This window comes from Talpa occidentalis, unplaced genomic scaffold, assembly GCF_014898055.3.
Source record: "Talpa occidentalis isolate TD23 unplaced genomic scaffold, MPIMG_talOcc4v2.1 talOcc4.14, whole genome shotgun sequence".
Taxonomy (NCBI): Eukaryota; Metazoa; Chordata; class Mammalia; order Eulipotyphla; family Talpidae; genus Talpa; species Talpa occidentalis.
Genome location: NW_023601433.1, coordinates 61,978,434 through 61,994,816, shown reverse-complemented (window position 1 = coordinate 61,994,816; position 16,383 = coordinate 61,978,434). Strand labels below are relative to the sequence as shown.

Genomic DNA, 16,383 nt, shown 5'->3' with positions numbered 1-16,383 from the left:
CCATTTTTTGACTGGATTATTTTCTTTGTTGTTGCTGAGTCTCATCAGCTCTTTGCAGATTTTTGTGATCAGTCCTTTATCATTAGTGTTGGGTGCAAAAATGTTCTCCCAGTTGGTGGGGTTTCTCTTTGTTTTTGTTATTGTCTCTTTTGCTGTGCAGAAGCTCTTTAATTTGATGTAGTCCCAGCTGTTTATCTTTCTCTTCACTATCACTGCTTTGGGTGATGTGTCTGTAAAGATGTCTTTGATGTGCAAATCCCGTAGTGTTTCGCCTATATTTCCTTCTATGTATTTTATGGTTTCAGGTCTTATGTCTAGTTCTTTAATCCATTTTGAGTTGATTTTTGTGTATGGTGTGAGGTAGTGGTCAAGCTTCATTCTTTTGCATGTAGCGACCCAGTTTTCCCAGCACCATTTATTGAACAAACTTTCTTTGCTCCAATGCATAGTCTTTGCTCCTTTGTCAAAGATTAGTTGACCATAAATCTGTGGGTTTATTTCTGGATTTTCTATTCGATTCCATTGGTCTGTATGTCTGTTCTTGTTCCAATACCATGCAGTTTTGATGATTATGGCTTTGTAGTAGAGTTTGAAGTCTGGGAGTGTGATGCCTCCATTCCCTTCTCTTTTTTTCAGTAGAGCTTTGGCTATTCGGGGTTTTTGGTGATTCCATATGAATTTCATCAATAATTGTTCTATTTCTTTGAAGAATGCCATAGAGATTTTGATTGGAATAGCATTGAATCTGTATATTGCTTTTGGTAGGATGGCCATTTTAATAATGTTTATTCTTCCAATCCATGAGCAGGGGATGTCTTTCCATTTCTTTGTGTCTTCTTCTATTTCTTTTAACAGTGTTTTATAGTTTTCTTTGTATAGGTCCTTTACCTCTTTTGTTAGATTTATTCCCAAATATTTGATTTTTTTTGTTTCAATAATAAAAGGGGTGGTTTTTTTGATTTCTTCTTCTTCAGATTTATTGTTTGTGTATAGGAAGGCTACTGACTTTTGCGTGTTGATTTTGTATCCTGCCACTTTACTGAATTGATTGATGAGTTGAATTAGTTTTTCTGTGGAGATTTGGGGTTCTCTATGTATATTATCATATCATCTGCAAATAGTGATAGTTTGACTTCTTCTTTTCCTATTTGGATTCCTTGGATGTCTTTCTCTTGTCTTATTGCTCTGGCTAGGACTTCCAGTATTATATTGAAAAGCAGTGGTGAGAGTGGACATCCTTGTCTTGTTCCAGATCTTAATGGAATTGCTTTCAGCTTTTCACCATTGAGAATGATACTGGCTGTTGGCTTGTCATAGATGGCCTTTATGATGTTGAGGTATGTTCCTTGTATCCCAAGAATTTCAAGGGCTTTTATCATGAATGGGTGTTGCACTTTGTCGAAAGCTTTCTCAGCATCTATTGATATTATCATATGGTTTTTATATTTCTTTTTGTTGATGTGTTGGATAACGTTGATTGATTTTCGGATGTTAAACCATCCTTGTGCCCCTGGAATGAATCCAACTTGGTCGTGGTGAATTATCTTATGGATACATTGTTGGATTCTGATAGCTAAAATTTTATTGAGGATTTTTGCATCAGTGTTCATTAGGGAGATTGGCCTATAGTTTTCCTTTTTTGTGTTGTCCTTATTCGGTTTTGGTATTAGTGTAATATTGGCTTCATAGAACGTGTTTGGTATTGTCCCTTCCTTCTCAATTTTTTGGAAGAGTTTGTGAAGGATAGGCACTAATTCGTCTCTGAATGTTTGGTAGAATTCATTTGTAAATCCATCAGGTCCTGGGCTTTTGTTTTTGGGGAGGTTTTTAATTACCATTTCAATTTCGCTGCTTGTAATTGGTCTGTTTAGGTGTTCTATTTCTTCTTTATCTAGCTTTGGGTGATTGTAGAGTTGTAGGAATTTGTCCATCTCCTCTATATTGTTGAACTTGTTTCCATATAACTGTTCATAGTAGTTACTGATTATTCTTTTGATTTCTGCTGTGTCCGTTGTGATTTCTCCTCTTTCATTTATGATTCTGTGTATTTGTGCTTTCTCCCTTTTTTCCTTTGTGAGCCTGGCTAGGGGTTTGTCTATTTTATTTATTTTTTCAAAGAACCAGCTCTTGGTTTCATTGATCTTTTGGATTGTTTTTTTAGTTTCAATTTCATTTATTTCTGCTTTGGTTTTTATTATTTCTTTTCTTCTACTGGTTCTGGGGTTATTTTGTTGTTCTTTTTCTAGATCTTTGAGCTTCGAGATTAGGTTGTTTCTTTGAGTTCTTTCTTGTTTTTTGATGTGAGCTTCTATTGCTATATATTTTCCTCTTATTACTGCTTTTGCTGCATCCCATACATTTAGGATATTGGTGTCCTCCTTGTCATTCAATTCAAAGAATTTTTTAATTTCTTCTTTGATCTCCTCGTTAGTCCAGTGGTCTTCCAGTAATGTGGCTTTTAATCTCCATGAGGTAGGATAGTTCCTTGCCTTCTTTTTATGATTTATTTCTAGTTTGATGCCTTCGTGGTCAGAAAAGATGGTTGGTATGATTTCAATCTTGGTGTATCTGTTGATGTTTGTCTTGTGCCCCAGTATGTGATCGATCCTGGAGAATGATCCGTGTGCGCTTGAGAAAAATGTGTACTCCGTTTTTTTTGGGTTTAGTGTTCTATAGATGTCTGTTAAGCCCAAATGCTCTAGGTCCTTATTTAGAGCTTTAGTTTCTTTACTTATTTTTTGTCTTGTTGATCTATCCATTGTTGGTAGTGGTGTGTTGAAGTCTCCCACTACATATGTGTTTTCTCTGATGTCTGTTTTCAGAGAAGACAACAGTTGTCTGATATATTTTGGTGCTCTTTCGTTTGGTGAGTATATGTTAATGAGTGTTATTTCTTCTTGAAGTATTGTCCCCTTAATCATAATGTAGTGACCATTGGGGTCTCTTTTTATTTTTTTGAGTTTGAAGTCTGTTTTATCTGATATAAGTATAGCTGTTCCTGCTTTCTTTTTTGGCCCATTTGCTTGTAGGATTGTTTTCCATCCTTTGATTTTGAGCCTATTTTTATCTTTTGTAGCTAAATGTGTTTCCTGGAGACAGCAAAAGGTTGGGTTTTGTTTCTTAATCCAGGCTGCAACTCTGTGTCTTTTTATTGAAGAGTTTAGTCCATTTACATTTAGAGTTAATATTGATATGTTAGCATCTGTATTTGCCATTATGTTTGTCTTTCCTTTGATTTTATTTATTTATTCTTTTAATAACTTTTTTTTTTTTCTGGTCTTCTTTCGTTGTTATTCGTCCCTCTGAGGTTCTGGCTTTAGGATTCCTTGTAGTATTTTTTGGAGTGGGGGTTTAGTCGCAATGAAATTCCGGAGTTTCTCTTTGTCTGGGAAGGTCCATATTCTTTCTTCATGGAGGAAAGAGAGCTTTGCGGGATAGAGTATTCTTGGTTGGCATCTGTTTTCTTGGAGTCTGTTGACTATGTCCCTCCACTCTCTCCTTGCCCGTAATGTTTCTTCAGAGAAGTCTGATGTCAGCCTGATTGGTTTTCCTTTGAATGTTATCTGTTTCTTCCCTCTTGTCAGCTTCATTATTTTTTCCTTGTCCTGGATTCTTGGGAGCTTTACTATTATGTGTCTTGCTGTGTTTTTCCTTTCGTCGTGGAAGTTTGGTGTTCTTCTTGCTTCTTGTATATCAATTTTCAGCTCCTTCTTCTCATTTGGGAAGTTCTCTTCAATTATATCCATGAATATTTTCTCTGTTCCTACATCTCTCTCCTCTCCTTCTGGAATTCCTATAACTCTTATATTTCCTTTCCTCATGGAGTCAGATAGTTCCCGAAGTCTTTCTTCATTCTTTTTCCTTCGTACTTCTCTTTCCTTTTCTGTTTTGGTTCTTTTTATTTCTGTGTCTTCAAGATTACTTATTCGTTCTTCCATTTCATCTATTCTGCTTTCATTGCTTTTCCCAGAGTTCTTTAGTTCCTCCATTAATTCTTTGATCTCCTGCATTTCTCTTACTTCCCTCTTTAGGGACTCAATTTCCTTCTTCTGATCTATCACTTTTTTAATCATGGCAATTTTAAATTCTCTTTCTGGAAGGCTCAGAAGTTCTTCCAAGTTGCTGTCGTTGCAATCTGGGGAGTGGTTTTCTTTTTGTGGTGTGCTTCTTTCCTGAGGAGTTTTTAGGTTGCGTGTGGTTCTTCTACTCCCTACTGTCTGTTTTCTAATTTGTCGTATGCGTTGGGACACTGTGTTGCTCGGACTGACTGACATCTTGGGTGAACTTCTCCGCTCCCCTCTGGCTCTTCCAGGAGCCATCTCTGTCTTCTGGGGGAGCTTTCTGCTGGTTTTAGGCAGTTTTTACTGAAGAAATGTCCCTGTTCTCAAATGGCGAAGCGGGATGCAGTCCCTGCGCCTCCGGTTTCAGGCACACTCTTCTGCGCACCCGGTCTGCCCCGGACGTGGGTGCCTGCTCCCTCTGTGGGCTCAGACTGCTGGTCGGAAGGGGCCTGGCGTGGAATAACTTCCCGGCTGGCCACTGGGTCCTCCAGAAACCTTCTGCCCTTTTCAAGCAGTCTTAAGAAATGTCCTGTTTTATAGGGTGTTAGTGACTTTTTTTTTCCTGGTCGCTAGGTGGCGCCAGAGATCTCTCCTATTGTCCTTGGGGGGCTGTTTTTCGCCTCCCCCCACCCCGTGGGGCAGAGAACAGAGCGGGAATGGTAGGGTACACCTCAACAGCTTTGGGGTGCTGTGTCTGCCTTGTGCCCCACCGTCGTGGAGAAACCACGCCCCGAATTTTCGTGCCCCGGGTCTCAGTTCAAAGCCCTCAAGAACTGAAATCTTTAAAACACCAAGCTTCCAATCCATGACTATAGTACATCACTCTCCTTAATTTTCCCAGCAGAGTATCATAATTTTTATTGTAGAGATTTACACACCTTTCCTTTGAGTTCTGTCTAGGTATTCGATGTCATCTGATGCTGATGCACGTGGCATCATCTAAGCCTCTGAGTACACGTGCAGTAACACCAGCCCATTTCTAACTCTGTGCTCCCTGTGGGCACATGAAGTGAAATAGCAATCAGTGTCCCTTTCCCGGTACCACTCGTGCTAACCCCCTCCAAGCAGGCGAGGCGGAACTGCTTCACTGCTGGAAACTTATTTCCGAATCCAAACATTGCAGCCCAGAAATTATTCTTTTGTTATAAACTAAATCTCTCCAACTGGCCTTTCAGCTTATTTTCCTTTGGTTTGGTTCCGTTTGTCTGCTACAAAGGCTTCATATTTAACACTCAGCTATGTGAATCATGCAGACATGTCTGTGCTGCATGTACAAATAAGTACAGCTTTTTTGGAGGGAATTTGCTCATGATACAGTATTTAATTGAAAAATAAAATTAAAATCTAATTTTAAAAATAAAATATTTATATTAAAATATAATTTTATTTTTAAAATATATGTGCTTAAAAGTTCAAAAGAAAATGTGTAGCTATGGTTATTATTGAGTGACTGTTACTGAGTACAAATTAGTTTTAGATTGGTCTACACTTTCAAAATCTTAGGATAAGCATGCACTAGTTTTGTACTTAGCAAAAAATAGGCATTTTTAAGGGGAAAAAATTAAAACTATGTATTAAAATTCTGCCTTGAACTTTACTTTCCCCTTTATCAGGTAAGGCCCCTTTCATTAAAATTTGCCAGTTTGCAGGAGTGGAAATTTTCTCACCAGTCCTGGCTAGCTATAAAATTCTAGCCAAGTGCTCAGAATTTGCTCCTCACACTTGGAACTCGGCAGCACCTGTTTAACTTCACACCCCTGGTTCCTGGGGTAAATCCCACATGCATAGTGCAGGCTCCAGTGAAATTCTTTAGCAGTCCAGATGTGCGCCCCCCTCCCTCGGCTGGTCTAGTAACCCCACTGTTTATTGACAGGTTCTCAGGAATCAGATAGCTCTCAGTCGGCCAAGAAAGACATGCTGGCCGCCTTGAAATCCAGGCAGGAAGCTCTGGAGGAAACACTTCGCCAGCGGCTGGAGGAGCTGAAGAAACTGTGCCTCCGAGAAGCGGTAAGCACTGCTGTTTCGTCCTGTGGAGTCTGTGCTTCCGAGTCCTCGTCTCTTCATAGTTACCAAAGTCAAGGGTGCAGGTGATAGAGAGCATGTGAGGGAAGCCAGTTCGCTCCTGAAACACAGCTGTGGGGAACACTGATGCAACCCTGATGATGCACCTATCAGAGTCACAGGTGCAGGCAGCGCTGGGACAGCAGCAGCAGGACCCTGGCCCTGGCGGCCAGAAGACAAGCACCAGTAACAGCCCCTTCTATTCGCATGGTGCACCACCGTCTATAAACCGTTTCCTCACAATACTCCCTTGTTGGATATAATGACTTACTAGCATCTTCCTAAGAGCTGCGTTTATTGTGGTGCTGGCTTTTTTTCTCGTGAGGATAGTTCAGATTTATGTTGGAGACCATATTGAGAGGCATCATTGTGGAGCAACAAAGAAACCAGGATTTCACTGGATATATAATCCCCTTGAAGGTTCATGGTCTGGTGTTTCTTTCACTTTATTTTAAATTGTAGCCTAGTGGTATTTAAAATTTTTATGCGAAGCAATGCTTCCTCATGCCCCAGTGTATGTGAAGTCTCAAGTTTCGTTGGGATTTGGGGGCTGCAGTAGACTACTGTCTGTATTTGCTTGAACCTTTACTTCCACTTTTTTCTATTAATTCTATGACTCTTTGTTCCCATGTTTGAAGACTTGATTTTTTAATGCAACACACATTACTGTGCATGTGTGTGCACACATGTTCGTGTGCGGGCACATGGACACGAGGAGAGAGAAGTCCTCTGGAGACAGATTGTGTCCCAGATGACATTACAAAGAACTGTTGGTAAACAGTGCAGAATGGGAAGTTTTATAACTTAGACATTGAGACATACTCCCCTCCCCCAAATAATGCCTTGCCAAAGGCAGAATGAAACAAGGAAGGGGCCATAGAGTGAGATCATATTACATTTCAACTTGGCTTAATTATGCTCTGGATTGATTTAAACCTTAAACCGGAGCTTGCTCACAACAGACCCACATTAGCACAAATCAATTGCAAATCTAGGAAAGCAACTGGCCTAGCTGGGGGATGTGCTCTGTGATACTGTTAATATTAGCCACCTTTCTATAAAGAATATGCTGGAAGGATTGAAAAATTCTGGGCTTGGATGATTGCATTTAATCATTTGTAAAGCCTTGTTTTGGTTTTAATAAAAAAAATATGTCCCTGACCCAGGAGGGAATCAGCACCAGAAAATTAGAGAAACATGTTAGGGCAAGGTTAGCATATGTTATAAAGGTGTCACTGTCTACGCTCCTGTGCCTTACAATGTTGACACCAGAAAACAGAACTTGGGCAGAAGAAATAACTTCACAAGAAACCCTGGGCGAGCAGACAGTTCTGTGTGCTGCCTCTGGCCCTGCCCACCCGCGCTCTAATGGCAGCTCCTTCTTGCCAACTCAACTCTCTTCTGCTCTTTCTCTGAATCTCACACACCAAGCCCCTCCGTTTCACATATCCAGAAGTGCTGTCCCTGGGGAGCTGGGGGCCAGCATGAGAATTTGGCAGAGTATCGCCAATGTAAGGAACCCAGACAAGCCCACAAGTGTGTTAAATTACTCCTTCCCAGGGGCTCTGCTTACATGCAAAATCAGATTCAATGTGGAGAATCAAGGCCTGACTCACAGACCTAGCAGAGGCAGAGAATCAGTAGCCTCATAAGTTTAAAAAAAAAGGTTTGTTTTAAAATCACAAAATCACAGGCACTTCAGAATTATAAAAGCCTCAATATGTGCTATTTATAGACAGACTTTTAGGGAAGCAGATAAAATTGTTGCAGCGTAAACACATAACTGCTTTGGAGACATTTGAACCACATTTTTTTTTTTTTGTTTAAAGAAAGAAACAGGGAAGAAAATTGCAGGGCATTTCATACTCAAATAATTAGACATTGTGCTCTGAAATGTTTACAGTGGGGGACAGAAAGTCCACGGGTTCATTTCCCAGTGGCCTGCATACAGAAGGAAAGGGGCCCAGGAGCGTGAGAGTGGCTGTGCATGCCACTTGCACACACGTGCACACACCCCAGCATGCACATATGCCCACGCATGTGCATCTATACTCAGATGCACACATACACATGGACACTCCAGTGTGCACACACCCATCACATACTCACACACACACACACCGGTACCACACACCCCAGTCACAGATGCATGAGAACACACCAATATATACACACTCCCCAATGCGCACACACACCAACAGCAGTGCACACACACAGCAGTGAGGAGAGGCCAGTCAGAGCCTGGAACCTGGTGGTTTGGGTTTTACCGCTTCCTGGGCTATGGGTGCAAACTCCTTGTGTGAAATGATATGTGTTCCCGGGAAGAGACTGCACGCTCCCACTGGTCAGAACAATCCCTCTAGTATTTGTGCAGCAGTTATGTTGATTTGGGACTAGAAACCCAGGTCAGGGCTTGGCCTGGAGGTGCCCCCACACCAGTAGAGTCTTACAGTGGCTCCCCCAGGTTCTCTGGTCCTTGAAAGTGGCTCCTTGAAGACAGGCCTTGGCCCTACCATTTGAATTAGCTGCTAACTCAAATTTTAACATCATTCAGCCCAAATAAATAGCCTAATTCTCTTTTTTTAAAGATTTATTTATGCATACAAGGACAGGGGCCAGAGATGCGGGGGGGGTTAGAGGATTCACCAGAGATAAAGTGAGGAGCAGAACAGGTGGATCTATTTGAAATACACTGTTGAGGGGAGCAGTGGGCAAGTCAGGAGAGGTGTACTGCACCATGTGGGTCACCTCCCTGGCCGGGGATCAAACTCATGTTGCAGAGACTGCGGATAGCTGCATAGTGCTGCATCTTAACCCCTTGCACCACCAGGGATGCCCCGTGAGCCTAATTCTAATCCCAAGTCATTCCTGAGACCACAGGGACTACCCAGATCATGTCACTATAGTGACTTGTCAACTAAATCAGCTGTCATTATACTTACAACAGTCAGATTTTCAGAGCCCAGAGTACACACACAACAGATCTTTTTAAATAGCCTTGTCAGTAATATAGATTATATTTTCAGTTTCTAAAAAAATCTTATTTGTATACATTCAGTGTCTTCTAGGCTCACTATTTTTGAGCATGTGGCCAGACTGCAGTAATTATTACTCATACTCAGTTTCTAATTCATGTAATAGTGTACTTTTCTGGAATTTGCTGTACAGACAGCATTCTTTAAACTTAAGAGAACTGCAAGGGAATATTTGATGCCATGAAAAGAGCATAGGATTTGGAGCTAGAGCACCCAGAGGTCCCATTTTGGGTCAGCTCCTTACTGGCTTAATGACCTGCACATAGTAGGTAGGTCCCTTATTTAGGTTTTCTAAATTCCTGCTATGAGTGAGACCATCCGGCATTTTTCTTTTTCTTTCTGGCTTATTTCTATGAGCATGATCCCTTCCAGCTCCAGGAAATGCCTGTGACATTTTTTCAGTAACAACTGAAAAAAAAAATTGGGTTTTATGATGAAAAGCAATGGTGATTCTATTTACCTGACAGAAATTTATTTTGTGAAAAATTTTTGAACGCGCAGATAGGTAGACAGGATTGCTCTTGTATTTTCAGATAAATGAATCTGCATTTCTGAATTCCTGTTCAGCCATATTGCTCGGTATTATCACTGTTGTGAATCTATGCATTGGGAGGGAGGGGCAATGAATGAGTGTGTGTGTTCTTGAAGCCAGTCATTTGCCCAGTCTGATTTCCGCTCTCTCCTTGTGCTATGGTGCATGTGCAGGAACTGACAGGCAAGCTGCCCGATGAGTATCCCCTGGACCCAGGGGAAGAGCCACCCATTGTTCGAAGAAGAATAGGAACGGCCTTCAAACTGGATGAACAGAAAATCCTGCCCAAAGGAGAGGTGGGTCCTTGTTAAGATTATCACATTATCCTTATTTTCCCCATTTGTTAGGGCTTCCAGGTTTTCAAAACAAATTTCTTCATTCTCCCCAATGCTGAATGTCATTTCCCATTTCCTCCCACTCCCAAGGAGCTTTCTTTTGACCTTTAGTGAAGTCAGCAGGTTGGCCATTGTGTGGCTGCCTTGGATTACTTAGTTTGCATTAGTGAGTATTCTGATTTCTGTAGAAATAGTCTAGCATGATAGACCTGTCTCAAGTGGCTAAGTTCAACTTGGGAGAATATTCTGTAACACTCATGTGAGATGTTGTTTTAATGGCCTCCCAGCCCTTTGTTACTCAGACCCAAGCACGATGTCTGACCTGTGGAAGAAACAACTAGGGAGGGAAGAAGGTGTCGGCCATGTCAACAGGTGCACAAGGTGCCATTGGCTGGGGGAAGGCAGTCGAGCCTGCCCTCCTAACTTCCCCCACTGCTAAAATCCCTGCGTGGCCTGAGCAGAGCGGTGGTCTCTCCTGGCCTCACTTCCCTGGGGTTGGGAGAAGTCACTGGGGTGCTCATTTATCCTTTTTGAACTTAGTGCTGGAGAGGGTTGGACTGGAAGGTTCTCATTTGCAGGTAAGGAGGGGATTTTAGTCTCCAGCTGGTTTATAAGTTACCTAGCCTCAGACTAAAGGAAACTCAAAGCCAGGCCTACTCCAGGCCTCAGGTCATGCCCAGGAAATGTCTTCACAATTTTTTTAAATTTTATTTTATGTATTTTTTACATCGTTTCTCATTTTTGCACAATGTATGCATTTTCATCTTGGTTATAGTCCCCATACAATTCCCACCACCCTAGTTTTGATCCTACTCCCTCCTCCCCCACCTGTAGTGTGTCTCTGGTTTATAGTTGCTTATTGATTTTTCATTTTAATTAGTCTTTTTCCTGATCCCTTATTTAGGTTTTCTAAATTCCCGCTATGAGTGAGCCCATCTGGTATTTTTCTTTTTCTTTCTGGCTTATTTCGCTGAGCATGAACCCTTCCAGCTCCATCCATGTTGCTGCAAATTGCATGAGTTTATCTTTTTTGATTGCTGAGTAATATTCCTTTGTGTATATGTACCACATCTTCTTGATCCAGTCATCTATTCTGGGGCATTTGGGTTGTTTCTATAGCTTGTCTTCACAATTTTATGCAGAATAAGCTTAAACATTAAAATGTTATTGAACAGAGAGCTTAACAGGACAGCATCACAGTCAATGGAGAAGGAATTATGTGCATATTTGGGTTTAAAAAGTGATTAGGAGAAAGTGACACTGTCATTGTTACCTGTGGTAGGTTAGCATGAGAGTAGATTCAGGGGGCTTCACACGTGCCTGGAACCAGTGAAGATGGCAGTGACCTCTGAGAACTGCAGTGGCAGGTCTTGCAGCGTCCTGGGGACACACCAGAATGTTTTGTTTGCTCACATCTCAAGTTCTACCAGGCAGTTTTTCTTTAAAATGAATTCATAATCCTTATTGCTTTGGGCTATTACTAGATTAAATGAGCCAGTACAGTAAGTCAACATTCTTGAAAACTTAAAGTGAACGATATATAGCAGATCCCTGACGAACATCTTTTCATTCCATGTGGTTTCATTAAAACTTTGATGAGAACAAAACAATCCTGCCAACCATGTCAAAGGAAACATCCTCGGAGGACCTGCTTTCATTGTATGTCCTTTGGTTTCAAGTTGTAGTTTCCAAGAGCCTATTGGTGGCATTAGGTGAGGTCTGGCTGTATAACAAAGCAAGTCCTCAAATAACATTTTGTTCAGTGTTGGCTTGGATTGGTTTATTCTCATTGACATTAATGAAAGCACATTGACCAAAACAACATTATTCAGATCCTGCTGTGTATGGAGAACATTTAACTCAGCACTTGCCACCTTCGTGATGTCAAATGGAGTTGCTCCAAGTGGAGACTTTAGAAATGAGATGCAGCCACTGTGGGCGGGTCCGGGATCCGATCAGGCTCAGAGCTGGGGTGAGGGCCGTGGCCTTTAGAAGACCATCTTTGCCGGACAGTTTTTCAAATCTGGCTGGCCTTTAGAAGTGCCTGCCAGACAGACCTCTGACATTAATCTTGAAAGACCAGAACCCATTTATAGCCAGCATGCTCCCACACAAGACCCCTGGTTCTCCTCGCAGTCCCACCGAGCCTCTTCACCAGCTGCTCCTTCATGCAGCTCAGAAAATGATGACTCAGTTCCCCTAGAACTCCATGTAGGGGAGTAGAACTCCCATGTAGAACTCCATCTTATCAATCCCCCTTCACTATTCTGAAAGTACAAGGTCCCCCCTTACCTACGATTTCAAGTCCCATCGTTTCAGTTAACCATGGTTAATGAAATGACATACAATAAGATATTTTGAGAGAGAACATTCTTATAACTTATTGCAGCACACTATAATCATTCTGTTTTATTTTAGTTACTGTTGTTAATCTCTTACTGAATTAAATTAATAAATTATAATAAATTAAACTATCACAGGTATGTGTGCATGCTAAAGGACACAGTGCTTACAGGGTTTGATTTCAGGAATCACTGAGGCCCTTTTTTTTGTTTTTTAAAGATTTATTTATTTATTTATACAAGCACTGGGTACAGTCAGAAGCGCGGGAGGGTGAGAGAATTCACCAGAGCCAGAGAGGAGAGCAGAGCAGGCAGAAGGACCAAAGTACACTGCTGAGGGGAGCAGCGGGCGGCAGGAGAGGTCTGCGCGCCATGTGGGATCCTCCTCCGGTGTCTGGGGAGCAGCCGGGGATCGAACCGGCGCCACAGAGGCTGAGGGCAGCTTCGCAACCCAGCGCTCAACCACTGTGCCACCGGGGAGGCCCATCACTGAGGCTCTTGGAACATGTCTGCTATGAATGCGGGGGCGGGGAGGTGCTGCTATAATGAAAGGAAGTACCACAGAATGAGCTGGCGCAGGCTGAGTTCCCCTAGGGAAAGCAAAGCTCCCCCTGCTCTGGCCTCCACGCTGCTCCCCATTTTTCCTACACGTGCACTTGGCTTCCCTGTGCACACAGCAGGCAGCCATCTGTACAAAGCCACTAGCCTTGGCTTGTCTAGTTAAGTAGCTAGAATGTGTCCAGGGCCCCACGAACTTTGGGATCAGTGTCTTGGGCCAGGGCTGTCGTAACAGCCCAGGAACAGCTGTTCCGTGGATCCAGGCTCACAGGACAGTCTTTGTCTTTGGTGACTTGTTTGTGCCAAGATGCTGGGCGGGGGTCCATCTCCACATCCTTCTCCCCCTGAGAGAACATACACAGGCAGCATTGGAAGGAACTGAAGACCGAATTACCTCCTAACTAGTGTCCGTTACTCCTTGCCTTTCCTTCTCGCTCCCAGCCCTAGTCCTGTCTTTCCATTTGGAAAGAAAATGACCAACCAGACTGCCTCTGAATTTCCACAAAGGCTTGGTTTTCTCAAACCTTGCTGGAGACAGTGGCATGAAACCTGGTGACCACAGGGCTTCTCAGGGATGGAGCTAGTGTCTAGGCCAATGCTTGTCTCCAGACTGTAAAGAGCCAGGAGTCCTGAAAGGGGGTGTGCCTTGCACACTTTTTAGAGGACTGGTCAGCTGTGAGATTTTAGGGATAGGGTCATTGCAAGATCAAGGATCCTGCAAGGTCAGCCAAGGTTGGGGTTGGACACTGGGACTGCTGGTTTCCCGGGACTCGCGTCTCTGAAGGAGTAAAGTTCGCTTACCTTAGGGCAGGGACAGCAGCAGGGAGAATGGCTGTCTCCTCCGTGTCCCCCTAAGTGTCAGGTCAGCCAGGGCTCATCCTGAGTTGAGTTTAATTCTACTTCTCCCGCCCCCAGGAAGCTGAGCTGGAACGCCTGGAACGAGAGTTCGCTATTCAATCCCAGATCACGGAAGCTGCGCGTCGGCTAGCCAGTGACCCGAATGTCAGCAAAAAACTCAAGAAACAAAGGAAAACCTCTTATCTGAATGCACTGAAGAAGCTGCAGGAGATCGAAAATGCCATCAATGAGAACCGCATCAAGTCTGGAAAGAAACCCACCCAGAGGGCTTCGCTGATCATTGATGGTGAGTGCTAAACCCACTGGCCCTGTGTGGTCTCTCCCCTCCCACACACTCCCTGCACCCTCAGGAGCCGGCGCCACTCCTGTAGTGGGTCCCGAGCCTGCTGCCTGCACCATCTAAGCAACTAAGCTATTTAACCAGCCTGTGCCTTAATGTTTCCACCCATAAAATGAAAGCCTGATACCAGATGAGAGCAATAAAGTACACTCAAGTCCACAGATGAAAGGGATTATATTAAATCAAACTATCATTATCACTGTTTATTGCCTCCCTGGGGGAACCTGCAGCCCTAAGCTGAGCCCAGTTAACTGTGCCAGTCCAGGCTCTGAATTCTCAGGGACCTTGTCCCTATCCACATTGGGAAGGAATGTTGATTGGCTGGGGTAGGTGGCTGCCTGACTCTACCTTCAGTCTGACTCTCTCAGAGAGGGGCCTCCTAGCCCAAAGGAGGGGAGGGCTGGACCACTCCCTTCTGATTATCTAGAGGCCTGAACTCGGGTCAGAAGGGGTGAGGAGTTTGGGTAACTAGATTTGGAAACCACTGGAGTCTCCCCCAATCCACCAGCAACCACCAGGTCCCCCAACTATTATCTTTTTTACTCCAAGTCAACAGATTCTTCAAAATATACACCAAGAATTCTTTCATAGTGTGTGCATGTTTAAAGCACTTTTGCTTTAAAAAGACAAAGTAGACTGGGGAGGCTGGGCGGTGGGGGGGGGGGTCATTGGTGCTTAATGGGGTCAGTGTCAGGTTGGGAAAATGAAAAAATTCTGGAGATGGATGGCGGTGAGGGCTGTACACAATGTGAATATACTCGATGCCACTGAGCTGTGCAGCTAAAAATGGTTAAAATGGTAATTTTATGTTATATGTGTTTTACGTGTATGTGTGGGTGTGGGTGTGTGTATGTAGCAGCCATATACTCAAGATTCCCAGGTGCTAAAGGTCGATGCTTCTGTGTCCTGACTTTTGACAGTCCATGAAGCAATACAAATACAAGTAAATTTCTAGTTTCAAAAGAGAGGGACCATAACAAAAATTCCTTTGCTCTAGAACATTTGGAATAACCACCTTCCCCTATCTGTGTCCCTGGCCATGACTTTGTCACTTTTCCCGTCTTCCTAACAGAGCCAGCCCTTCTATTCCCAGTGTCTTTTGAGACCTCCTCCTGTCCCTGGAAGGCACTTGGGGCCTCCCAGCTCTGCAGACACATCCAGCATGGCCAACAGAGTCTGGGTGGGGCCAGAAGGGGATGACATCTTGCTGGTGTATTCCAGAACAGCATGGTTTACAAGCTGCCTAGTGAGGACTGTTCTGTAGGGCTGCCAAGAAGGGCCATTTGTACATCCTCATCTGTACCAACTGGCAAATGGGCCCCATCCAAGTTGGTAGCCATTTATTTTTGAACCACTCAAGAAAATAGCTTCTTTATTTTGCTGCCTCATTGAAATATCTTAGTCAGGAGAGCTCACTTGATTTAGAGGAGTATTTCAGGTTCTCCTTAGTCCTTAGCATGGCTTTTAATTTCAAGAAAAAAGGACTTAACTTAGACTCTGAAGACCTGGCATCCTTCACCAGTGGAGCAGAGCCACCCTGCTAAACCACCCCTCCCTGTCAGAGCCACCCTGCTAAACAACCCCTCCCTGTACATTCCTCAGTTTCCCCACTGTTAAATGGGGGAGGGATGTAGAATCAGCCTACTGTCTCCCTCTTGGGCATGTTCTCATGGTTAATTGAATGGTGTCTATAAAAATAAGCCTTGGGGAGAGAAGCTGTATTTAGCAGCTTGTTTTCTCTGCTAATGACTTGAGACGTTTATTGAGAGGCCATCGACTGCCATGCACACAAAGCCAGGTGCCTTACCCCAGTTTCGCATTTGTAGAGTAATAGCAGTGCACTTCCTTTGGTTTAGTTGGGACATGCCTGAGACGAGGCGGGGACAATGGTGTGGCTTAACCAGGCTCAGGCCTTTACAGTAGATATTAAGCTCCTCAGCATTGCAGTATCTGTAGAAACAAGAGCACAGATACCCAAAGACTGGGGCACCCTGCCGTATCGGGGTTAGAGGGATGAGCTAATGACCCACCGCAGCCACTACTATCAAAAGAAATACCCAGCAGCCTTTTGATTGTCTTCCAGAGATTCTTTTTCTCACTAGAAAAAGAAGGGTATGGAATGCTGCTAACCAAATGATTTTTCTAGGTAGGGCTTGGTCTGAGGAATGTGCTAAACTCAGACTTCTGTGTTTTGTCTTCTCAGATGGAAATATTGCCAGTGAAGACAGCTCCCTCTCAGATGCCCTTGTTCTAGAAGACGG

At 43.3% G+C, this 16,383-nt stretch overlaps 1 protein-coding gene across 5 annotated transcripts in view; it reads left to right on the top strand.

Moving 5' to 3' along the window:
- Positions 1-16,383, top strand: part of FRMD4A (FERM domain containing 4A) — a 302,659-nt gene that overhangs the window by 267,500 nt on the left and 18,776 nt on the right. For all 5 annotated transcript variants that reach the window (XM_037510637.2, XM_054695096.1, XM_054695097.1 and 2 more), the window contains exons 15-18: positions 5,935-6,068; positions 9,863-9,985; positions 13,840-14,068; positions 16,326-16,382. In XM_037510637.2, the coding sequence (XP_037366534.2) occupies positions 5,935-6,068; positions 9,863-9,985; positions 13,840-14,068; positions 16,326-16,382 (543 nt within the window). The remainder of the gene's footprint in view (positions 1-5,934; positions 6,069-9,862; positions 9,986-13,839; positions 14,069-16,325; position 16,383) is intronic.